We start from the raw sequence: 23,621 nt of genomic DNA on the forward strand, positions 1-23,621 counted from the left end.
AATTGAAGTTGGGCATGCTTTGGTTGGTGGTAATAGACGATAGATATCTAAATCTATGAACAAGTGAGTTTTACTATGTGTCTCATATAGCAGTCATCTCAAACGGAATTTTCCTGCAGCAGAACTAGCCCTATATTCAAATCCCTTCCAACATCGGAAACGCAAAGACCTACTAATTCACCATCTGGAATCTGCGAAGGTAGTGTATGAAGCGTTTTCCATCCATCGTCGAAGTTGTAGTGTCTCTGGTCAATATCAATCATGTACCGAGAGATCTCGCCATCGCATACTAGTTCCTCAAAGTTCTTATAATTGTCAAAAGATTGTGTAGTGACTTGACCATTTTTCGCGTTTTTGAAGGAGAACTACAAGGTTCAGACATCAATATTCTAGGAGGAAATCGCCGGAAAATAAATAAAGTTCGTTCAAGACTTACATATATGTCGACGAAATCTTCGTTGCCTTTACGGATAACGAGCTTGCAAAGGCGGTCTTCATTTTCCAGCGTGACTCCGGGCAACGTAGGATCACCGGTGGTGGCAGTGCCGGCGTTAATAGTACGCCTCGTAAGTGAATCTCAATCCTGAGATTCCTTTCCACATCGAGTGGGTTTGAAATGGGGTAATTGAAATTAAGCGGTCAGTGCCGTTTCCGAGTGTCCATAGTACCTTGTGAGGTTCCTCCCATGGGTATTTTGATTCCCTGAACAAGCCGCCGCTCCAACACGTCAAATGACGGGCTCGCGATAAAGGGGCCATAATACAAGCACGGCCCTAGTTGATCCAGGATAGCTTGACTGAGCTCCTGGGATTGTCAAAAATGTAGAGTTTGGCTCATTAGTGGCCTTACATATCTGCGTAAATGCTACTCGGGTTGTCAAGCTCTAGCCTGCTAATCATGGATGCTGACCGATTCTCTGGGCAAAAGAAATGAAACGAAGTCCACCTCAGTCAGCTACTTCAGTATACTCATTAAACAATGCACAACGCCAACTTGCACCCTGAAATACTCATTTTTCATCATCCCCCGATGAACCAACTCACCGCAACATACCAGACTATTCCCCATTCAGCCCGATAAGATAACGTTATTATTAATAGATGCCACGAGATCCGTAATCCACTGGTCCATTTCAGCCCGGATACGAGATCCCCACAACCCAACCCGTAAGCTTACCTCCTTGCTCTGGCTTTATAAACCCCATCATCCCCGATCCTTGCCAATAGATATTTGTTTCCCTCATAAATTAATCAAATCAAACAACCATGTCCCTCCCAACCGTTCTCATCACCGGCTGCAGCGCAGGCGGTATCGGCTCCGCCCTTGCCGAGGCCTTCCACGAGCGGAACCACCACGTCATTGCGACTGCCCGTTCCGTGGATAAAATGTCCCATCTGTCAAAGTATCCCAACATGACGCTTCTCAAGTTAGATGTGACTTCTGCGGATGATATTGCCGCCGCTGTGGAAGCTGTAAAATCGCTTACTGGTGGAAAGCTCGACTATCTTGTGAATAACTCCGGTCTCCCGCTTACGTTTCCGGCAGTGGAAACAGACATCGAGAAGGCCAGGGAGGTCTTCGAGGTCAACTTCTGGGGCGTTGTGAGAATGGTGAATGCGTTCTCCGAAATGGTTATTGCCGCCAAGGGGGTTATCGCGAATCATTGCTCCATGGGTGGGGCTATGACGGTTCCGTGGAATGGTCCGTGCTCGAATTCCCCTACGGGGTGAGCAGAACTTGGTGGACATGATTTGGCTAACTTGGGATATAGCATTTTATACATCTTCAAAAGCGGCATTGAAATCATATAGCGAGGGCCTACGCCATGAGCTCGCACCCTTTAACGTCAAAGTCGTGACCATCATGACTGGTGTCGTGGGGTCGAATCTTTGGACTCGCGCACCGGAGTTAAATCTGGAGGGATCAAGGTATGCCCCTGCGACAAAGGAGATAATGGATATTGCGACGGGAGCCAATACAGGCGGCACGATGCCTTGCTCTGATTATGCGCGTCGAGTGGTTGATGATTTGGTGGGTGGAAAGACTGGCCTTATTTGGAGGGGGAAGATGGCCTCCATGGTATGGTTTTTGACGTCGTTTATGCCGACTTGGGTTTTGGTATGTATCTCCTTCGCTGACAATGGGTGAGTACTTGCTGAATCGGTATAGGATATGATGGCGAATCATATGGGCGGACTGCACAAGCTGGGTTGATGTGAGGAAGAGGTAGCACTATCTATGAAGGTTACGGTGTTCTTGGTGTTCTAAGGGAGTTTTCTATTAATCTTTCTGTGACTTGGGGCCAAGGCTTACTGCAGATGCATATATACTGTACGATCGATCAATATGGAACATCGGAAATGGGCATTCACGTCTAGAACCATATCTTTTGAAGAAGAATCTAAAAGATATCTATCCGTCTACTTCCTAAAGCTTTGATTTATCTCACTACCAAGTCCGAATATCGCTGTGGCTACAGCCGAGAATTCAACTCTTCTCCGCGACCCGACTGCTCCACCGCCGCGCGCCGAGCATCTTCGGCTTCGTAAGTTTCTCTCCACGCCTCCTCGACCTAAGACTAAAGTCAGCATATTCAACAAGTATCCCTAATGGCCACATACATTATAGCGATAAAGCCATCCATGATCATCATCCCACTTATTCGCAACAATCAACGATACCGCTTCGTCGAAATCGTCCGTCTTTTTCACCGACACATCCGACTTCCCATAACCATCCAAAATGTCATACTACACGATCGTAAGTAAAATAGAATGAGATAATGTCTTGGGAGTGCTTACCATGGCAGCATAATGCGGAGCTCGAACTCTGTCGAACAGTGTCAAGCCGTCTTGTATTGGCAGTCCGCGCTCGTGCGCCCACTTCACGGCGCGGGTAAGTACATAGACGTCCTCGAGTGCGAAGCCGGCGCCGGCGCCTAAACAAATTAGTGCATTTTCTCACGATGTTGGAAGTTCACCTATTACCGAATGCACCGGAAAGAGCTGCATATGGTCAGCATCTGCAAAACTCGTAGAATGGTGAGAACTTACGATGCGATGCGTCCCCGACAAGTGCGATCGATCCATGAGAGATAACACTCGACAACCGTGGTCCCGAGAAAAGCGCAAATTTCTTGACAACCTTGATCTTATCCAGTACGCTCTGGAGAGCGGGCGAAAAGTCCTAATCGATATGATCAGCAGTGACTATACGGAGTTGTATGAAAGAAATATACTTTGTATCTCCAGCTGAATTCCTCCACGCTCGCATCCTGTCCCCAACTCACTGGAGCAGTCTCTGCAGTCTGAGGAACTCGCGCGGCGATCTCATAAACGTTATTGTTCAAGTTGCAGGTGTAGAGACGATCGGCTGGTCCATGCCAGAAGGTCACGGAGTCCGGGATCCCAGGTATGCTTAGGATGTCGCGGGCGTCTGCGAGTGCGCGGTATGCCGTGGTTCCGATGTACTTAAGACGGTGTTCAGGGTGGGCGAATTGTCGGACAACCTATATCGTAAGTGACGAGTTGATTGTAGGACAAGGTTTGGTCACTGACTGATCGCACACCATCAGCTCCTACAAGAAGATCCACCTCGTCGGTGTGACCGTCTTCAAAGCGTAGGAAGAATGCTTCGGAGGGAAGCTGAGACACTTCTACGAGCCGACTTGACAGTCGTAGCTTTGATTTGTCAACACCTTTCAGTAGAGCCTGTTGGAGTACGGATCGAAGCGTGCGAGCATGAAGATAGCGAGAAGGTGTGCCTGATACGGTCAGAAGCCAGGCAATTCAAATTTAGGGGGTCCATACCTTCCTGTCCCTTTGACAACAATAGCTCCCCAGTCCTCCCGTTTCTATATGCCAGTGGCTCAGTCATGTCCCATTACAAGAGGCAGGATACCCACCGATGCTGAACTGCATGTCCATCTGCAGGACGAAACAAATGTTTTGGATCGACGTTGTCATACACCCCAAATAGGTCGAGCATGCGCCACGTATTCTGTTGAATGCTGATCCCTGCACCGACTTCCCGAAGCTCCCGGGCCTGCTCGTAGACACGTAGTTCAACAAAGGGTAGTTTGGCAAATTCAATAGCTGCTCCCAGGCCTGCTGGACCGGCTCCAATTATAGCAACTCGCAGCTTAGCTGGAGATCCCGAGTCTACAGTCATCTTGTGTGGCCGAATGCGAGAACTTTGGTGCTCGGAGCGGAATGCACATCCGGGTCTTGTTTGACAATCTTACGGAAAACGGCCGCACTTAAGTATTCTGCCATGTTTATGCATTGGGCTAAGGTCGTGACAACGAGGACCATGATAGGTTTGATAAGGTGGGAGACAAGAGATTGTAATTATCAATCATACTATGGAATTGCGTGATTGGCGTTGGTTGTGGCGTGGAGAGGCGGGGTTGTGCTCCGGGTTTCAGAAACAGCGATGGACTGCTTTAATGGTGTTGTTAAGGTGTTAAGATGATTCGCAATAGTTATTAACACCGATTCCATGTACCATTTAAATTACCTGCCCGGAATCAGGGAGGAGATTGTGCTTATTGGACTGGTGCGGTCGCAATCACTCAATCATGTGTGGCTTATTCACTTACTTTACCAAGACCCTCATTCTCAGCCTGACATTGGGAAAGACAACACCTTCACGCATATATACCGCGAGTGACAAACATTTCAATTTGAACGATCTGACATTAGTAGCAACATCATGCCGTGACAGGACTATCAGTAGCCCATCAAGTTGAATGCGTCATCCCGTCCACTCGTAGGAATCCCTAGCAGACATGGTTTCCCAAGATTATGCCTATCAAAAATTTCGGAAAGATCTATATCATAGGAAAATGGGTCCAGCAAACCGAGGTTATTCAAAGCGGATGTTGCACTGGAATGTCACTGGTCGAAGCTGATTGGTCAACAGACCATTCTCGCCGTGGTTTGGCGATCTTGGCTCCACCGAACCAGAAGAAGCCCGTAGCTGAAGTATGAACAAGCGGCTGGAACTCTTCCTATAGAATAATCTATCCTTACAGTTCACATATTTAGCAGTCACAACTGACCCATGATGTCTACAGATACTGTTCCTTGGCACGCAGCCTACCCCGCACCTCGGAGCACGGCAATCGGTATCCATCGCAAGGAGGTACTGGGATGGTTTCGCTCAGGTAGACAGCCCGGACGTGATTTCCTACTAGTAGACCTACGTCGGACGGATTTCGAGGTACGTTAGTTTATTGCGATGAATGGTGAAGGTGATTGACATGTATCTTAAGGGAGGCACCATACGAGGGTCCATCAACCTCCCAGCCCAAACTCTATACCCTGCGATCCCAACACTCTATTCTCTTCTCAGCACAAGCCTGGCTACGGAGGTTGTCTGGTACTGTGGTATGTTACCTACTTGTACTTCCTCTCATAGAGAGCGGTGGAGTGTGCTCACTAGACTCAGGTTCATCGAAGGGCCGGGGAGTGCGAGCCGCGAGTTGGTTTGCCGACTACATTGAGCAGCAACAGGACACCCATATGAGAAGTCTTGTGCTGGAAGGGGGAATCAAAGGATGGGTGGCAGAAGGGAAGGAATACACGGATTTCATGGATGAGTACGACGCATCTGCATGGACTGCATAATTATCCTACCTTAATTGATTTTACCGGTTGAGGCTAGCAATGACAGCCAAGGCGCTGTTCTAGAACAATTTGTATTCAATCAAATAACGAGGAGTCCGATCGTCTATACTTGTTTGGCGCGTTCCTTCATCTCCTTAATCCGCTTCTCTTCCCGCTCACTGAACCGATCACCAAAAAGCTCCAGGTGAGGTCGCATGAGAATGGTATATTTCACAAACTCCTCCATGCAATCGACCAGTCGGTCCCGGTTCCCGCTCGGTAGAAGCCTCTGGTCTCCTGGTTGACCTTCATCTGGGAAATGCGTATATGCCTTCGGGATCGATGACTGATTGGGAATTGTAAACATGCGCATCCACCTGCCAAGAATGCGCAGGGAATTGACAGCATTAAACGACTGCGACCCGCCACATACTTGTGCTATAGCAAGCGTCCGGCCCTGTGTGGGACGCACACTGCCTGTGGTCAACGGGATCCAATCGATCTGATTTTTGAATACGGCGGTCTTGGGGATGATCAGTAACTGAAGTAATAAGACGTGAGGGAGGGTATGCAAACCAGGTTGCCATGCTGTTCAGGTGATACCCAAACATGTCCGTCGCTCCATTTGCTAAGCTCTCGAAGCTCCTGCACTTTAGGATGGTCGTGTTCGGTATCATTTTTGACTGGTAAACTCTCGGGATTGAACACGCGGACATCGCACCCTAGGCGGAACAGAATCCTGCTAGCTTCCAATGCCACGAGACGCGAATAAGATCTTTGGCGGAGACTGCCGTACAACACTAGCACTTTCAATCTGTTGTTTGTTTGTCGCAGCTCCTGCGCTGCCATCTCCATGGCGGTTGTTAACTCTAACTCATTAACCCAGTCGTCAGATGCGCCATCGTTGAGCAGAAAGGGGCGATATTTTTGTCGAATATTGGCGTCATCCTCGCTCTCAGATATTGCGAGAGATGGGAGTTTGTTGATGAATGGGGGGGTAGTAGGCCCAGGTTGAGTAGTAGCGGAAGACGCCATTTTGCTGTATCCCCTGGGAGTTGATAGTATCACTGAATGAAGGAATGGAGTGAACCCATGCAACGAGGGGATTCCTAGTCGGCAGACCATTTGGTTGTAATATAGCACTTTCCTGCCTCCGCTCGAGGTATACTTGTGGTGTGGTGGTGAATTGCGTTTATAGCCCAAAGATGTAAACTTTCAGGGCAGCCGGCGCAAGCATGTCACTGGCGTACGCTGATTGGTTGGCGCCGTTCAAGCGAATCTGCACTAGCACAAATGGGGGGATCACACGCGACGGGTTAGTAAATTGGTGCAGCTGGGTTGGAAGTTTTTCGCATGCATTGTGCTCTATCTTATTCATAGTAGTAATATTAACATCCAATTTAGAAATAATATAGTAGTGTTCAAAGGTGACAGTGTGAGCATAGTGACCTCCGGTCGCTGCTGCGGCTGCACGGTGATACGAACCGGCAACTGCAAGAATACTTGACAGCACCAACTATCATCGAACAGTCCTATACCTATATTGCGGTCAGTGCCATTTGTAATGTTCCATTACACACAGGGACATCTCTAGATTAGAATACAAGCCAGTGATAGTTATCCACACTCTACTACTCCATGCCTAACTACTGCCGGGATCATCAAGTCTATGCGGAGCTACCCCGATGTGCTGAATGCGTATCTGCAACGAAAGCCTTAGCGGGCCTGCTAGTGCAAAGCGAAGAAGAGAGAAGTGTCTCAGCCACTGGGTGAGGTTGAAGCCACAGAAAAGCCAGTACGGAAGGCAGCAACTGGCCAGCCGATCTCCAGCACCACACAGATGCTTCAACTCAATGGTAGGGTTAGGTCAAGCCCCATCACATCCCTTCCCATCCAGTTGCTCAACTCTCTTCAGTGATCGGATCAGGGATCTCCCCTCGAATAATCTTGACAGGAATGTCCACATTGACGACCCCGTTCGAGCCCACGTACTCCGGGCGTGAAAACAATCCAATCATCACGAAGTCACCATCATCCACACTGTTGAACAGGTGATGAGCTCCTGAGATAGGCAAGCGCCATCTCCACCAGATATCATCCTCTAATACATCTGCATCACCCGGGATATTGAATGGCAGCTCGGCATCTTCCAGACTCTGGGCCCAGAGGGAGAGCTCTTCATTGTAATGCAAAACAATTGTTGAGTCATGTCCAGACTGTTCATCCATTACAGCAATCCAGTAGTATTGCAGCATGCCTTCGTTTCCCTGTTTCCTGAGCTCTGAGATCTTGTTTCGGGCCCAGAGGCGGAGCTCGGTGTCTGTCGCGTCATTAAAGCCAGTGGAAAAGTCACTGGTTGGTAGTTCGGTACCATAACTGTCGAATTCAGTTTGTTCCGGTGTTCGGACAACGCAGAAGAAGTTGGGACAGTCTGGGCTATGGTACCGGGCGAGTTGGTCCATGAAGCTATTTAAGATATGGGTAAGAAGAGCATAATAAGCATGGTGATTCTTGCCAAGGCTTGGGATAGGTTATCATACACTGGCTGGTACGTCTGCAGTGCAGAAGAAAAAGAAAACAGACATGGTTTGCGGTGATGGCGTTGATGGAAGGGTGTTGCATATAGACGCGTTAAGGAAACGAGTGAAGCAGAGGGAAAAGAGGGAAAGGAGAAAAGAAAGAGCAGGTGGCGGAGAGGCTGGTAACATTTGACGGGTGGCAGCCTCGTTGCCTACAAAGTCGCAGGGATATAGTGGGTATAGGACGAAGCCGCCCCCAATATGTTCAACTACAAGGTATATCCATGTATATATGCCAGTCATTCGTTGGATGTTTCTGGCATTCACAATGCCTTAGGTTTGAGAACTTGTCAACACGACCGCCCCATCATATCCAACATATAGGCACGAGTGCTGATTGAATATATGAGCAATTTAGAAGTAGCAATCGCCCGGTCGGGGCCTAGTCCGAATCATCATTTGTGTCAGAAGAAGACCCTATCATACCCATATATTTGCTCATATACCAGATTAGTAGCGTTAAGCCCCTTTCTAGGGTAACGCAGGTTGTTTTGTGCCTGCTGAGTCGATAGTCAGCTATCTCGAAGTCCGCTGTTCTGGTCGCCTGTGCCCATAAAGGGGGGGATAAACAAAACTATATATACAGGAGAATATCGACAGGATGCAGATAGTATAAAAGGCAGAAGGAACTCTCTATGGTTTGTCACTACTATCCAGCGGCGTGTCTCGGTTCAAAATGAAAGCTACACTTGTCCTTCTCATAATAATACTCTGCACTGCTGGCTCTCATCAAGCCCTTGCTTTTCCCACGAAGAATTCTACATTCCTAGAACCACGTTTCACCCCGGGCAGTAGCCAAAGCAATCCGATCAAGGCTGAACTCGAGATTCGCGGAGAAGATGCGCTGACATATGATGTGGACTGTTGGGCCATGATATGTAAGGGCAAAGCCCGCGATAATGTAAGTCTGATCTGTATTGTTATGATCGTTGTTGAAGCTTTGCCATTGTCGTCACTCGAGGCAGCCCTAATTAGTTCATGCCTCCTGCGTAGACCCACTTACCAGACACTTCAAAGTTCATTCTAATCCAACACAGCTATACCTGTACTTACCATATGAGTTCCCATCCACCACTCTGACCCAAATCCAGGCGAAAAGTCAACGAAAGCACGGCCAAAAAGAACCGGCAGGTCAAGGACGGCAGCGCAGCTGACAAACAGCCCTTCGAACACCGCAGCAAGTACGGAATCAAAGCAAGTCCACCGACAAGTTCCTGGGCAAACCATAGAGGTTGGATTTCAGCAGAGGAGTCCCCTTTCGCCTCTACCGCCAGCGGGGGTAAAAGGTATGTTGTCTCCTTTCCGTCCCTCGTCTAGGCGTTATATTTATCTGGATGGTGAATTTTGACATTTGTAGTGCAATCCTCGTGGGGTCCACACGCAACTCACAGGAGGAACAGAAACTTTTATTGCGAGACTTCTACAAGAAAATAATATCAAAGAATATAATGTAACTAGGAGCAGCACGGACACGTCCTGGTATGAAATTATGGGTTTCAAGATCATGTCTGGGAAAACAGCAAAGGTTGGGTAAGTGATCGCTCGATTTATTGGGTTATCCTAGTCTAATTCCGGGTTGTATAGGCCGTATTGCACGGCATTCAATTCCAAGGATAAGAATGCCTGCGACGCGGGTATTCAAGTGGTTGGTGACTGGGGGTTTGATGTGGCCAAATATGCTTATACGTACAACCACCGGACAAAGAAGTTTGATTATGTTGGGAAATGATCATTCTTGATTTGCCTATATGGCTTTACTACTTGGCAATCAGACCAGACTTGCAACCGGAAAAATGGGCAGTCATGGTTTGACAACACTCTAAGTGTGGCATGCCCTTTATCGGAGCGTCTGGTGCTCTCAGGCATATGTTTCGTTGCGGATTATTGTTTTTACTCTTTCTCCATGTACCATGATGGCAACTCGCTATATGTCGGATGATATTCTTTTTCTGTCTGTTGTAATCTTGCTGGAAGTTTTAATTTGTGTCTGGCTTCCAGAAGTCATCCTTCATATATTGATATCTCATTTTTTTTCAACGCATTTTTTGGTCGCTGTTATGGTCATCTCTTGTACGAGTCACCCAATCGGATAGCCATCCATCGTTTCCCATACGATGGGAAGGATGCTCTACGACGACACTCACCTAGGATTACCCCCAAGGACCCATGTAACAGCCAAGTTACTTCCGGGGCTACCGGAGCTCGCTTTAACAATCAGAAGTTATTGCTTGTCGCGAAGGACCGCACTTCACTTCAGACTTGCCAAATGGTATGCTTGCCAAATCTCTCGCTTAGCACCCGAAAGGAGGCAGTGGATCCACTATTTTTTGCTGCAATGGACGTCTCAATCTGTAACAACTTACATTGACCACATACGACCATAGGGTGTGGAAAACAGGGCTTCCCGTCCGCTCAGCCGTACTTAAGCCACACGCCGGGAGGTTAGTAGTTGGGTGGGTGACCACCAGCGAATCCCTTCTGTTGTATGTTTTTGTCTTTATTTTTGGCGTTTACTCTATTAAATGCTCTGGAAGCCAACCAGATCCCAAGAAGTCCATCACTCAGGTTTCGTTCGGTCTGTGATGGTTTCCCGCAGCCAAGCAATTGGCTTTGGATAACACCCGTCGGATAGCACGACGGCTAGTGTTTGATACCACCGAGCCGGGATATTAATCCACAACAGGCTTACCACAGGACCAGATCAGTTACAGGAGATTACTGCGATGCCGGATGCTCACGATTATCTTCAAGGTTTTCAGCACACATGCAGCCCGGACCTCGTTATTGCAGCTGCTTACTACTTCACTAATTTTACCCTCTGTGTCTCTGACGCATCCTGGAGGAGAACTACAGAAGTTCAATGAATATCACGGGAGCGTAAGCAGCTGATACTGAGACATCGTAGTCAGTTTACTGTAGGGATAAGTCATCATGAGACAGACATAAGCCATGGAAACCAACAGCGACGAAGTACACGCACAGGCTGAGTGTTGGCTGCGCACAGTGGGGACAATACGATCAACCAGGAACGCAAAAAAAGCCTCGAGGATCAATGTTTCAGAAGCCACATGGACAAACGGTCAGACCACCGTGCTCCACTGATTCCGAACCGGACTTTAGGTCCTGGTTGAAATAGACATCCCGATGCGCCTCCATCCCATCATCTCATGTCTCGGATATGCTTACTATTTGATTACTACACCACCTCTGATACCAGATTATCCCACGACATGTCAAACTCCAAAGTAATCAATCGTCAGCAATATGATACTGTGCTTACGGGCCCCTTATAAGGAAGTGCCCTGGCCGATCCATATGCAGGGGCACTCTACTCCCACGTGGGAAATGCATGGCATTTGAAAAGGCCCAGTTCTGAAACTGAAAATCGCCAGTTTCACAATCTTCTATCACTCGTTACATCTCAAAGTCTTCTGCATCAGACAGAAAGAACACCATGTCGATTCAAAATATCCTACTTGCAGCCGCAGGCGGCGCAACACTCTTAGTACGAGCACGATCTCCCTCTTGGCGGAGTTTATCTTCCTCTCTCAATGTCCATGACTAACGTCCCAGCAGGTCCTTGGAAGAATAATCTACCTCCTCTTTCTTCACCCTCTTGCAAAATTTCCTGGTCCAATTTGGGCTCGTCTTACAGATGGCTATGGCGCCTACCACTCCTGGCTAGGCGACGCCCACCTCGACATGTGGCGACTGCACGAGAAACACGGCGACTTCGTGCGCTACATGCCCAACTCGGTCTTCATCCGCAACGCAGATGCGCTGCACGCCATTTACTCGACGAAGGCGTACGCCTCAGTAGTAAAGAGCCCTCACTACCAAGTTCTCCAAGCCGGCAGCGTAGGCAGCACATTCAGCCTCCGCGGCGGACACGATCACCTCCGGCGACGACGAATCGTCTCGACTGCGCTATCCGAGAAGGCCCAGCGCGGCATGGACCCTCGTATCGCAGTGCACGTACGCAAGTTCTGCGAGGCCGTGCTCCCGGCGCGTTCTGGCGAGCTGGGCGAGCCGATGAACATGGCCGAGTGGTGCGGCTACCTCACCTTTGATCTGATGTCAGACCTGGTCTTCAGCGCAAGCTACAACCTGCTTGGTCGCGAAAAGTTCCGCTACATGCCTGAGGTCATCGACAAGTCAAACGTGCGTATGTCTGTGCTCGCGTATATGCCTATCATTGCCGCGTGGCGCGCCGTCGACGCCATCTTCTTCCGCGACGCCCTCATCGCCCGCAACCGCTTCCTCCGGTTTGTCGTGCGCGCTGTTCGCGAACGCGCTAATCGCGCCCTGGGCAAGTGGGCGCCCGACGCCTTGGACCCATGCAAGCCCCGCGATGATATCTACAGCTCGCTGGCGAAGGCCCGGGACCCGGACACGGGTGAGGGATTCACGGCGTCGGAGATGGTCAGCGAAAGCACGACGCTGGTGGTTGCCGGATCCGACACAACCTCGACGGCGATTGCGGCGACGTTGTTCTACCTAGCGGATAATCGCTATGCGTATGAGAAAGCCGCGAAAGAGGTGCGTGAGGTTTTCGCGGGCAAGACACTTGGTCCCGAGGAAGTGCTCTCAGGTCCGGAGCTCTCATCGTGTAGCTACCTGCGGGCCTGCATTGATGAAGCCCTGCGCATGAGTCCCCCTAACGGTGCGGCGCTGACGAGAGAAGTTCTGCCGGGTGGATTGACTGTCGGCGACGTTTACATTCCTGGAGGTGTGACGGTCGCGGTGCCACTGTATGCCATTCATCACGATGAGCGCTACTATGTGGATCCCTTCATCTACCGACCGGAGCGGTGGCTCGAGGATGATGGAACTGGCAGCGTCAAGCGGGCGAGACTCGTCTTCAACCCCTTCTCGCTGGGCATGCGCGGCTGTCTCGGTCGCAGCTTGGCCTACCACGAGCTGATGACCACGGTGGCCACTGTGTTGTACCTAGGGGATTTTAAATTCGCTGAAGGACCGATGAGCAAGGTCGGTCGCGGAGTACCTGGGGCGGAGCACGGGCGACACCGTGAGAACGAGTACCAGTTGCATGAACACATTACCGGCCAGAAGCATGGGCCATGGCTGCGGTTTTCCAGACGCGAAATTTCTGCTTAATTCTTCCCTGTTCATTCATTTTTTTCTACCTTGTTCTTCTTGTTGCATAATACGGTTGGGAATAGGGTTTGTAAATCTAGTGCAAAGTGAGGCAAGTGGTCTTGGCTTAACCCAAGCCGCCAGGAGTGGCTTTTGTGCGTTTGGAGATTTTTGGAGTTCTTTTATATATCCTTGATTATTCCTGTTTATGCTAGTGATCATACATTACACCTTGCACATTATTGATTTGAATCTACATATCTACATATTAGAGGAAAGAATGAAAAAGGTCAGAAGAGTGTGTGTCGACAACTAAGGATGTGATAGTGATCCGGCTTCAGAAAATATATCTGCGCAGGTCTAGCCACCTGCTGAAGCCGCCCTGCATTATGCCGCGTCAGTTCAACCTTACCAAAAGCTACTGTTCAATATGTAATTACATCCGAGCTAAGCTATCTACTACTACACAGTACAGGACAAATCTCTCCAGCTAGACAGGTAATCCTCAGCTCCCAAACCTACACTGCGAACCAACACAGAATATTCCAGACCATACTAGCAACAACATGAAACAACTAACTGTGCTATCCGAGTAAGGCCCTAGCGATAAGTCATAGAACAGAATGACAGTTTCAGACTTTCAGTAAGCAATAGTAATCTGATCCTTAAGGTTGAACCCATCTCGCGTGGCATCCACGTGGACCGGTTCCTGAACCTGAAGATCGACAGGGGGTGGGATGAGCCACGATCTTTACTCGTTTGATTACTAGTACGCTAGTTAACGTGGCTTTATTACGAGCTTACGATAATATTTAGTATGATGATGGCGATGATGATGATGATTACTCCCTGACTGTTCCCTTATTCTTCGTTTATGACGCAATATTCGGCCCCCATGTCAAGAGGAGGCTGTGCTGCTGGAAGGATGTTTCAGACTGGAGACTTCTGGACACGGCAGTGTAGGCGCAGTAGACTTCGAATACGTCGCAATGGAAAACCTAATTCTGTTCCATCGAGGGTAGCTTAGCTACTCAATCTTCTTTCTAGAGTTTGTGTGGCTGTGGGGGGAATTTGGTTCCAGAGATTAACCGGGACAGTCTCTCTCGAAGCAAAGGTTTGCACCACTGTGGAGAAGGTTATCGTAGGTGCAGAATTACATGCTCTTCCTGCGGTGTCTGGACACAAAAGCTGACAATCTTACTTGAATTCAAGTCTACACTATACTATAGAAGCGTGGTCCGGCATATAGCCATTAAGAAAACTGCATGCGCTCTGAAGTATATAGTACTCTAGATTAAATTACAATAACCATAACCACGCTCTAATCAATTGAAAAACATGAATACAACAATCAAATCCAAGTATTCAACTGCTCATCCACGACTACCGTCCTCGTCTGACTCTCCGCTGAAGATGTTGTCTCCATGGCAGAGCTGTAGTCGCCATCCTCATCTACCTCGTTATGATCGTAGTGATCTTCGTAGGCGGGACAAGCCTCGTCCTCATCCACCTCACCATGCATGTCCCGATACAGCCTCCGAAACAAGGTATCACCCGTGACCAACTGCTTGGGCGTACCCCACTCGGCCAACCGGCCAGCATCGATCACGGCGATACGATCAAAATCCATGATTGTGTCCAGTCGATGAGCCACGGTGATGATAGTATGGCTGGCGAAGCGCGAGCGAATGATCCGCTGCATCATGGCATCCGTCTCGACATCCACGGCGGCGGTAGGCTCGTCGAGGACGAGGATTGTCGAGCGACGGAGGGCAGCACGGCCGAGACAGATGAGCTGGCGTTGACCGTGGGAGATGGCAGTGGTGGGCATGGGTGCGTTAAGAACATCGCTGTTTTTGATAGGAAGTGGAGGGGGAGTATCACCAGGAGCGGCAATCTTCTCCTGAGCCTCATCCTTCTTCTCCTCCGCCTCAACAAGCTCCAAAAGCACCTCCCAGAGTCCGACTTCACGTAGAACATCCATGATTTCCTCGTCCGTCCTTTCCTCCCTAGGATCCAGATTGAATCTCACCGATCCAGGCAAGAGACATGCATCTTGAGGGATAGCAATGATCCTTTCACGCACGAGATCGCGACTGACCGACGCTAAATCCACACCATCGACGATAATCCTCCCAGAGTCCATCTCCAACATTCGAAACAGCGTAGCAACGAGACTGCTCTTCCCGCTGCCACTCCGTCCACAAACTCCGATTCGCTGGCCCGGTTCAATCCTCAACGAAATCCCCTTCAATACCGGCTCCACCTCTTCCTCTTCATTCCCATCCTCGCCATCACCAGAAGAAGAATAAGAAGCAACAACCGCATCAAACACTAGCCCCCCCTTCTCGGGCCAATTCGGCCCAACACTCCCCTCTCCCGCTTCACCATCCTTATGCTCACTACCTACCCGGCCAACAAAGGACCTCACGCGACTTACCGCACCGACACTCGTCTCCAACTGCGCCCAGAACACAATGAGCTTTTTAATGGCGCTACCGAACCCGACAATATTGATCAACGCCAGACCGATCAGCCCGGAATCCGTTGACCCCTTTGTCTTGACCGCAATTGTAGCAAGCACCACCGCTATTCCCGCTGCCACCAGGTCTAGCATCAGTCCGAGCCACTGCTGCACCGACAGTAACGCATAAAATGGTTTCTGGGACTCATTGATCTTATGCAGATTCCGTCGCGTATACGCGTCCTGCCAACCGTAGGCTCGAATGGTGACGAGGCCGGACAACGTTTCCAGGAAGTGGGAGAAGAGCGGGGCTTTGGCCTCCACGTCGAGAAGACGGAGGGTGCGTGAAGTGCGGAGATAGAAAACCTGCAGGCCGGCCACGGTGGCCAGTATGAAGGGTAACGCCGCGCCCAGGTACTTGGAAGTGACGGCCATGAGTATGGTTTGAGCGAGGATGATGCACAGGATCATGGTGGTTTGCACTACCGAGACGGGCAGCTCGAGGTCGATAAGCTCGAGGTCTTGGCTGAACCGGTTGGTCAAGGAGCCCTTATCCGTCGTATAGAAGAGGGACATCGGGGCTTGGAGGACGGTCTGAAGGAGTCGTGTGTGGATGGTACGGGCCACGCGTGGTGCTAGTGCCATGACGAAGAAGGTACATCCGGTGACCAGGGATAGGGTGGCCATCAGACCAAGTACGAAGTAGATGCCCCAGTAGTATCCCGCCTTGTCGTTGGGGTACTTAGTATTGTGGTTCCCCCACCACTCAGCCCATACTTGCGAGAAGACAATCACGAACCCAAATACCGCACTGATGAAAATGAAGAAAGCCAGTCGCGGCCAGCCGAAGCACTCCACGTAGTAGGCATACACTGACCAATCGCGGGCGGGGATTTCGTTCATATCCATACTTGGGAGCACAGCTTGGGATTCGTTGTCGGGGATCGTTTCGAGTGTGGCACTGCTTTCTTGGGGCTTGTGGTGGGCTGCTTGGCGCTCGCGGACTTCCAGTCCCCGGATATACCCGCCATGGGACCGCCGGGCCAGGTCGGTGAAGGTTCCTTGCTCGACAATGGTGCCTTTCGGGCCCAAGGCGAGGATGTAGTCGGCTTCGGGGAGGAAGTGAACAGCGTGGCTGGCAAGGATGACAGTCACGCCGTGGCGAGCGAGGAGTCCATGGCGGCCGAAGAGGGAGGAGAAGATGTATTTCTCTGTCGTTGCGTCGAGGCCACTCAGGATGTCGTCCAGCACGATCGTACGCTTACGCGAATAAATTGCGCGAGCGAGGGAGATGCGCACCTGCTGGCCACCACTGAGGCCAATGCCCGAACTCCCCACGACCGTCTGGTCTCCCTGTGGCAGCTGCGCTAAGTCGAGACTCAACGCGCACGCTTGCACCACAGTCGCATACCACCGCGGATCCAACGCGAAGTCGCCCGTGATGTTCTGCTGGACCGTGGTATTGATTACCCAGGGCGACTGAGAACAGAACGCCGCTTCGTCCAGAGACCCGATGATCGAGCCCGCAGAAACCTTGGTCTCACGCAAGAGTGTATACAACAACGTCGATTTACCAGAGCCCACGGACCCAACGACCATCGTTAGTTGACCCCGGGGCACCTTGAATGTCATGTCCCGGAGTACCACCATCCCGTCCTTCCACCCGGCTGACACCTTCTTAAACTCAATTACTGGCTCGGGGATGATGCGTCGCGTGCGTCGGCGACTTCGCGCGGATCTCATCGAACCAACACCTGAAACGACACGGCCCGCATTGCCCGGCCCATTACCTCCACCAATAACTCCTCTTTCCTCTCCCAAGAACCTGGACGCTCGCCCCTGTTCTCCAGAATAATCGGCCAAAAGCCAACTAAACCGAAACTCGGCGACCTCGATAGTTGGCAAGACCAAGCTGGGAATCGTCCGCCGTCTCTCCCGACGCGCAAGACTCTCCACCTCACTACTACTACTCGATCCGCCGGTAGCAGCACGAGCTTTCTCCCCGTCGACCTTGGTCTCCTGTCCCAGATAGTCTTGGATGCGGCGAAAGCATCCCAATGCGCCCACAAATCCGGCAAGACTGTCGATGAGCATTGCCAGCGGCACGAGCAACAACTGCAGGAGCACCAATGATGTCAACACCAGCGAGGTACTCATGACCGCATAGCCTTGGAACCGCTGTAAGAGAATATACAAGCCAAACGCGGCGACCGGGTTCATGGCCTCGGAGACATTGGACAGGGTGACGAGCTTCACCAAGATCAACCGGAATGTAGACGACGCTTTGACTTCCTCCTCGCGCAGCTGCCGGATCTTGTCGCCCAGCGGCTGCGTCAGCCCCGTCATCTTGACTGCCTTCATCACACCAAGCATACTGGCTGTCGCTGCGACGCGCGACTGGATCTGGTCCAGCCAGGCCTTCTGGGCGATACCGGCACCCGTGGCTACCCAGATGGCCAATCCAGTGGAGACAACGGCGACGGCGGAGGCACCGAGGACGGCAAGGTCGAGCATGCCGGCCAGAAGCCAGATGGCAATGCCCATTTGGATGAGGTTGGCCCAGAGTTCCGGAAACGTGCGGAGGCCGCTGGTGATGCGCTCCACGTCGGTACTCATTAGAGTCACTGCGTCGGCGCCGTCGAGTGCCGTGGGAACCATCTCCAGCGTGTGTCGGTAGATCAGATCGACCAGCCCAGCACGCATGCGCGTGATCATCCGGAAGGTCCAGTGCTGCGCTAGGGCGGTCGTCACCGCGATGCCGATGTAGACGATCACGTAGACCACGATAAGCCCTGTGCCGACCGACGACCGGTTCTCGTACCCGTCGTTTTCGATGTAACTTAGGGTGCGTTGTAGGATAAACGGTTGCGCGACAGTGAAGGCGATCTGAGCGAGACGTGGGATGATGGACTTCAATAGAGGCACTCGAGCATGCACGAGACAAATTATTAGGAGAGGTGGATTGCGGAGTTTGGATTTCCCTATAGAGATGGTCAGACTTGTTCCAAGGTTTGAATGAATGAGCAGAGGCAAAACTCACAATACTTCCACATCTCCGCCAAAGTATCCCCGTCCTCCTTGTCATTTGCTTTCAAACTTGGGTCGACATCGAATAACGTGTCCATCGACAACTGCTTCTTGAAGCCCCTTAGGAAGATCGGATTCAACCACCACGAGAACCATAGGTTCAACTCGCCGGCGGTAGCTTCAAATGGCAGAAACTTGAACTTGTCTAGCAAGATGCCGCGCTTTTCGGCCGCCTCTAGGCCGAACAGGAGGGCTTTGATACCGACGGCGATGCTCAGCACAATGGCCACCTTTTCGCCCGACTGGACCCCCCAGAGTGTACGACAGCGCGCGGCATCGAATATCAGCGTCAGAGCCAGGTACTGTACCAGCAGTCCCGATGGACGCACGCTGCGGACATGTTGCCAATGCGACAGGAATGTGAGTCCAATCTCCAGTAACAGAACAACAACATTAGCCGCGATTGATGTCCGTGTCGTTGGGCCCTTGCTGGCCGTTAGGGCTACCAGCACGAGCGTAACTGTTGATATGGCAAACCAGCCAGCCTGATTTCATTGCGTATGAAATTAGTCCTGTTGCCTCTGCGTTATCGTCAAGGGGGCAGATCTCATACCAGTTTAGCCACATGATGCCACGATTCCACCACCTTTCTCTCTTCATTCTTCAAACGCAACAGAAACAAAGGTAACAGGAATAATGTGATGCCAGCAGGCACAAGAGTGAGGATCGATTCTTCGAATAGCAAAGTGAAGTCGAAACCATCATAGCAGTCGGCGGCGGGGCCAAACCCCGTCTCGACGTCTACCGGACATTTGGATGCTTGAGCGCCCATGGTGTTGAGCTACCCCTGTAGAAAAATTCTATGTGCATGAAGTGGAGAGAGATAGGTCTTTTCCTACATGATCTAGCTATGTTTGATCGGCAATTTGCTTGCTTGTCACAGAGGCTGTGGGTGGATGCCTACGAACTGGATCCATCGCGTGACGTTCTGGAAGGGTTCAACTTACTATGCAGTGAATTTAGTGCGTAGTAAGCAAAATCTACCGGGGAATTAGCCATGTCAAAAACGTGGTGATGGTTTAATAGTAAGAAATAAGCGTAAGAGAGAGTGGCGGCGGTGACACTAACCGTCTACAGTAATGCCCTAGAATCATGCGCTGACTGTTCTGGATCACTGCAACTTGAAACACAAAGCTAAGAATATTAACTAAATGAGATTATTTTTTCCAAACCAGTTACTAGAAGGGCTAGCTCTTAGTCAGTTTGTTGTGTGGTTACTACCCAAAGGCCATGCGGGCAGTGTTGTGATTAAATTGTTTGCTTAGAAGGATCGCGGATGTTTATCCACTAATGCCAGAACACGAGGTAACATTTCTGCAACCAGGGCTAATATTAGCTTCTAGACTCATCACACTCACCCAAACGGCCAATCATAAAGGTACTCCGATGAAGAATCGTAATGCCTGTGCCCACAGCCCCGGCAGCTTTACTAGTTCCTTGCTTACTACTACGCACGTAAAGAGCATCGACCCAGTAAATCCCCAGACTTGATGACTTGGACCCGACTAAGACGTCCTCAAATGATCTTCAATATATATGGGAATAAAAGGATGGAAGCAGGATCAAATATCGTCTTCATCCATCCAGATTAATTTCATCAATCTCACCCCCCTTTCCCAATAACTCACCCAACCAAACACCATGGGATCACTTTCGCCATTCCCTCCCGCGCCCAAAGCGGGCCTTGGTGAGCACTAAGAATCCCCCACAATCCCCTCCCCCAACCACAGCCACTCTGCACGCCATTGACCCCCTAACTAATAACAAACTCAGACTGGGCAAACCTGGACATGACCAAACATCTTCCCGTCAACGGCCACGTCGAGCTCCGCTTCCATCAATCCACCCAATCCTGGACCTCCCCGTCTCTCGTGACGGGAAACCAGATCTCCATCTCCGGTCTTTGCCCGGGGCTCAACTACGGCCAGCAATGTTACGAGGGGTTGAAGGCAATGCGCCGCCGCCGCCACCGTCATGGCTCCCAGGAAGCAGAAGAAACCATCGCCGTCTTCCGACCCACCTTCCACGCGGCGCGCATGGCCCGCTCTGCTGACGCCGTCTGTCTGCCTCCAGTCCCAGAGCATCTCTTCCTCGAGTGCATCCGCCTCGCGGTGGCTGCCAACGCGGAGTATGTACCCCCGCTCGACGCCGAGGGTTTCTTGTACATCCGACCAGTCTTGTTCGGGGCGTCGGATGGCTTACCCTTAGGTCCGTGTGAAGAGACCATCTTTGCAGTGTACTGCCACCCTGCACGAGCATACCATGGAATGCAGGGAATCAAGGGCTTGGTATGCGAGGAATTTGATCGGGCGGCGCCACGAGGAATGGGTCGGTTTAAGGTCGGAGGGAATTACGCCCCTGTATGGCGCCACGCGGGGAAGGCACAGAAGATGGGTTACCATATCACCCTGCATCTCGACAGTGAGACCCATTCCCTCGTGGAGGAATTTGCTACGAGTGGATTCTTGGGCCATAAGAACGTGGACGGCCAGGATGTGCTGGTCGTGCCGGAGTCGGAGAATGCGATCGAGAGCGTCACCGGCTCGAGTCTGCAGGTTCTTGCCAAGAGGAAGGGCTGGAAGGTGGATAAATCTTCGGTAAGTGTGATCGTGTTTGTATCCAGTTTGGTTTATTCCTGGCGATCGGGTGGGCTGACAGATCTCACATCAGCTCCCGTTCTCTTCACTAGGGGAGTTAGATGAAGTCATTGCCGTTGGAACTGCCGCCGCTGCGGTGCCCATTGCTTCTATCGATCGGTTGTCAACGGGCGAAAAGTATGTTTTCCAGGCGACTGGAGATGGGAAGCTGCTTGATCTCGCTCGCAGCATGCGCGCGATACAGAAGGGACAGGCACCCGACAGTGAGGATTGGTGTTTCGATGTCACGGGATTTTGAGTGTACTGGATACTTGAGAGTTTGACATAGAAGCTGTTAGTAAGACATATGTAAAGTTAATCACGAACACTAAAGTTTCGCTTAAACAAGGCTTGGATACTGAGATCGTCAGTAAAACTTTTTAGAATGTACCGAACGGGTAGACGATGAAACACCAACATCGACCAAAACGTCTCCACGTGGGATCGACATGATCAGAGAATGCCAACCACATGGTGTTTTCACTGATAGGAGCCAGTGTTGGTTCGTGTTGGTTGTTCACTGTTTCACCGCCTACCACAAGCTGCAGGTTATAAACCAAAATTAGCATCCTTAATCTCAGACCACTTCCTACTTCTTAATTCTTACTCCTCAGCATCCAGTAAACCCCCGAATTGGCCCCAAGAAAGCCTACCACGCAGCTGACTACCACCAGCGTAGTAATCACTCGAGTATTTAGCCTCCTAGCATTAACACACTATAATTAGTCCAAACTACATAATCATCCTTCCAAACTCAGTCTCTGATCCATTTAACAGACCACATCATTTTACCTCATACCATCCCGTCCCATTGCAACTCCATCAACACGAGCATCAATACATGCAATCACAATGCTTCTCCTCCTCTTCTCAATCGTCATCCTGATCCTCTTCTTCAATGCTAAATCCCTCCCACTCGTCTACTCCTTCCAGCTCCTCCCCTCCCTTTACCGAATCCTGCAACCCCGCAACGCTCAACGGCCCAAAAAGCTCGTATCCCCGCACCCAATCAACACTCCAGATCTCTTCTATCCAGCCCTACCCAGCCTCTTCCGCCCCCACACAAGCCAAACCCACTGCCCCCTGCCGGAAATCGACCTCAACCTACACAAAAGCAACAGCACATTCTTCACAGATGCGGATCTCAGCCGCGCCCGCCTCCTCAGTCGCCTCCTTGGGCCGGCCTTGGCATCGCTAGGCGGAATGCCCATGCTAGCTGCAGTCCAGGCGCGGTTCCTGCGTGAAATTCGCCCCTTTCAGCGCTATTGCGTGACTACTCGGATCCTGGCGTGGGATCAGCGGGCGTTGTGGACGGTTACGTATTTCTTGAGGAGGGAAGTGTATAAGGGAATGAGGGAGGTGGACCTTGATGGAGGGCCCACGGCCGTGTTGACGGATAGGGAGCTCCGCAAGGGGGTGTTGGCTGTGCTGGTCAGTCGGTATGTGGTTAAGGCTGGGAGGGTTACTGTGCCTCCGGTGGAAGTGTTGAAGCGGGCGGGATTGTTGGTACATGGTGATGATGAGGATGAAATTCGTCATAATTATGGAGATAGGTCTGCTAGCAATGTTGAGGGAAAAGAGGGGGATTCGCTGGTGGGAGAGGTGGGTAATAATTGCAGGAGCATCGACGCTAGAATCCAGCCGAAGGATGGAGAGGTCTTGCCTGCAGACCGTGTGCAGGAGATGATTGGGTCTGCGATGCAGTTCATCGGAGAATGCATGTTGTAACCACACATGGCACCCATGGGGATGGGTTACGTGGAAAAGGAACACTTTTTGCTTGTTTGGGAACGCGGACAGAATGTAGGGTGCGGGGTGCAGCAGTTCGAGACATGTTGTTGCTATTGCTTTTTCTTCTTGTTTCGTAGATAGTATGCAGGATAATATGCGAGTGAAGCTAAGCCTTCGGTTCGGTGTTACAACGAATAATCTATTAGCCTCCCGTGATACTAGTAGTCGCAATTAAAACCAAGTTGTCATTGCATAGCTCTAGAGATGAAGATGCCAGTACAGCAAGTCAACCATCACGCATCCTTCGCGGTCTGATCCCCAGCTGAAGCACCAACCACCACTATTGTCCATCAAGCGTCTCCATGGCCCCCAAATTGCGCTGCCATCCAACTTTACGTATAGACAGCCCTTTCCAGCT

At 50.8% G+C, this 23,621-nt stretch overlaps 10 protein-coding genes across 10 annotated transcripts; 6 read left to right on the forward strand and 4 right to left on the reverse strand.

The window, feature by feature from the left end:
• Positions 1-1,238: 1,238 nt before the first annotated feature.
• Positions 1,239-2,380, forward strand: BO88DRAFT_405898 (SDR family oxidoreductase). Its single transcript, XM_025707013.1, has 3 exons — positions 1,239-1,701; positions 1,772-2,118; positions 2,170-2,380. The coding sequence occupies exons 1-3, from the start codon at positions 1,266-1,268 to the stop codon at positions 2,212-2,214; spliced, it is 828 nt and encodes a 275-aa protein (XP_025561755.1). The 5' UTR covers positions 1,239-1,265; the 3' UTR covers positions 2,215-2,380.
• Positions 2,381-2,473: 93 nt separating this feature from the next.
• BO88DRAFT_343301 (monooxygenase) lies at positions 2,474-4,170 on the reverse strand (the record flags this gene model as incomplete). Its single annotated transcript, XM_025703182.1, has 9 exons — positions 2,474-2,572; positions 2,622-2,750; positions 2,802-2,938; positions 2,988-3,005; positions 3,054-3,186; positions 3,239-3,508; positions 3,567-3,763; positions 3,810-3,853; positions 3,905-4,170. 9 exons carry the CDS (start codon positions 4,168-4,170, stop codon positions 2,474-2,476), a joined length of 1,293 nt encoding a protein of 430 aa, XP_025561756.1.
• An 885-nt stretch (positions 4,171-5,055) lies between these two features.
• BO88DRAFT_444710 (putative arsenate reductase (Arc2)) lies at positions 5,056-5,630 on the forward strand (the record flags this gene model as incomplete). Its single annotated transcript, XM_025710135.1, has 3 exons — positions 5,056-5,223; positions 5,276-5,390; positions 5,452-5,630. Exons 1-3 carry the CDS (start codon positions 5,065-5,067, stop codon positions 5,628-5,630), a joined length of 453 nt encoding a protein of 150 aa, XP_025561757.1. The 5' UTR covers positions 5,056-5,064.
• A 103-nt stretch (positions 5,631-5,733) lies between these two features.
• Positions 5,734-6,644, reverse strand: BO88DRAFT_426625 (arsenate resistance ArsH; the record flags this gene model as incomplete). The annotated part of the gene is made up of 2 exons (XM_025708919.1): positions 5,734-6,132; positions 6,186-6,644. 2 exons carry the CDS (start codon positions 6,642-6,644, stop codon positions 5,734-5,736), a joined length of 858 nt encoding a protein of 285 aa, XP_025561758.1.
• An 866-nt stretch (positions 6,645-7,510) lies between these two features.
• On the reverse strand, positions 7,511-8,194 carry BO88DRAFT_426626 (uncharacterized protein; the record flags this gene model as incomplete). The annotated part of the gene is made up of 2 exons (XM_025708920.1): positions 7,511-8,119; positions 8,150-8,194. The coding sequence occupies 2 exons, from the start codon at positions 8,192-8,194 to the stop codon at positions 7,511-7,513; spliced, it is 654 nt and encodes a 217-aa protein (XP_025561759.1).
• A 670-nt stretch (positions 8,195-8,864) lies between these two features.
• BO88DRAFT_454859 (uncharacterized protein) lies at positions 8,865-9,917 on the forward strand (the record flags this gene model as incomplete). Its single annotated transcript, XM_025710834.1, has 5 exons — positions 8,865-9,089; positions 9,226-9,233; positions 9,280-9,474; positions 9,647-9,718; positions 9,773-9,917. 5 exons carry the CDS (start codon positions 8,865-8,867, stop codon positions 9,915-9,917), a joined length of 645 nt encoding a protein of 214 aa, XP_025561760.1.
• Positions 9,918-11,642: 1,725 nt separating this feature from the next.
• Positions 11,643-13,306, forward strand: BO88DRAFT_464781 (cytochrome P450; the record flags this gene model as incomplete). The annotated part of the gene is made up of 2 exons (XM_025711354.1): positions 11,643-11,693; positions 11,765-13,306. The coding sequence occupies 2 exons, from the start codon at positions 11,643-11,645 to the stop codon at positions 13,304-13,306; spliced, it is 1,593 nt and encodes a 530-aa protein (XP_025561761.1).
• Positions 13,307-14,636: 1,330 nt separating this feature from the next.
• Positions 14,637-19,608, reverse strand: BO88DRAFT_390903 (canalicular multispecific organic anion transporter 1; the record flags this gene model as incomplete). Its single annotated transcript, XM_025704977.1, has 3 exons — positions 14,637-18,730; positions 18,790-19,321; positions 19,390-19,608. The coding sequence occupies 3 exons, from the start codon at positions 19,606-19,608 to the stop codon at positions 14,637-14,639; spliced, it is 4,845 nt and encodes a 1,614-aa protein (XP_025561762.1).
• An 869-nt stretch (positions 19,609-20,477) lies between these two features.
• Positions 20,478-21,737, forward strand: BO88DRAFT_444712 (subgroup IIIi aminotransferase; the record flags this gene model as incomplete). The annotated part of the gene is made up of 3 exons (XM_025710136.1): positions 20,478-20,523; positions 20,610-21,433; positions 21,507-21,737. 3 exons carry the CDS (start codon positions 20,478-20,480, stop codon positions 21,729-21,731), a joined length of 1,095 nt encoding a protein of 364 aa, XP_025561763.1. The 3' UTR covers positions 21,732-21,737.
• A 336-nt stretch (positions 21,738-22,073) lies between these two features.
• BO88DRAFT_464798 (acyl-CoA thioesterase) lies at positions 22,074-23,302 on the forward strand. The gene has a single exon (XM_025711355.1). The coding sequence runs from the start codon at positions 22,325-22,327 to the stop codon at positions 23,198-23,200; it is 876 nt and encodes a 291-aa protein (XP_025561764.1). The 5' UTR covers positions 22,074-22,324; the 3' UTR covers positions 23,201-23,302.
• The last annotated feature ends 319 nt before the right edge of the window (positions 23,303-23,621 follow it).

Source organism: Aspergillus vadensis, assembly GCF_003184925.1.
Source record: "Aspergillus vadensis CBS 113365 unplaced genomic scaffold BO88scaffold_15, whole genome shotgun sequence".
Lineage (NCBI taxonomy): Eukaryota > Fungi > Ascomycota > Eurotiomycetes > Eurotiales > Aspergillaceae > Aspergillus > Aspergillus vadensis.

Excerpts from the sequence above, each read along its gene's own strand:
- BO88DRAFT_405898 (XM_025707013.1), top strand. The coding sequence starts at position 1,266 with ATGTCCCTCCCAACCGTTCTCATCACCGGCTGCAGCGCAGGCGGTATC. Across the intron at positions 1,702-1,771 it reads TATGACGGTTCCGTGGAATG|CATTTTATACATCTTCAAAA; the intron begins GTCCGTGCTCGA and ends CTTGGGATATAG. Across the intron at positions 2,119-2,169 it reads TTATGCCGACTTGGGTTTTG|GATATGATGGCGAATCATAT; the intron begins GTATGTATCTCC and ends GAATCGGTATAG.
- BO88DRAFT_464798 (XM_025711355.1), top strand. The coding sequence starts at position 22,325 with ATGCTTCTCCTCCTCTTCTCAATCGTCATCCTGATCCTCTTCTTCAAT.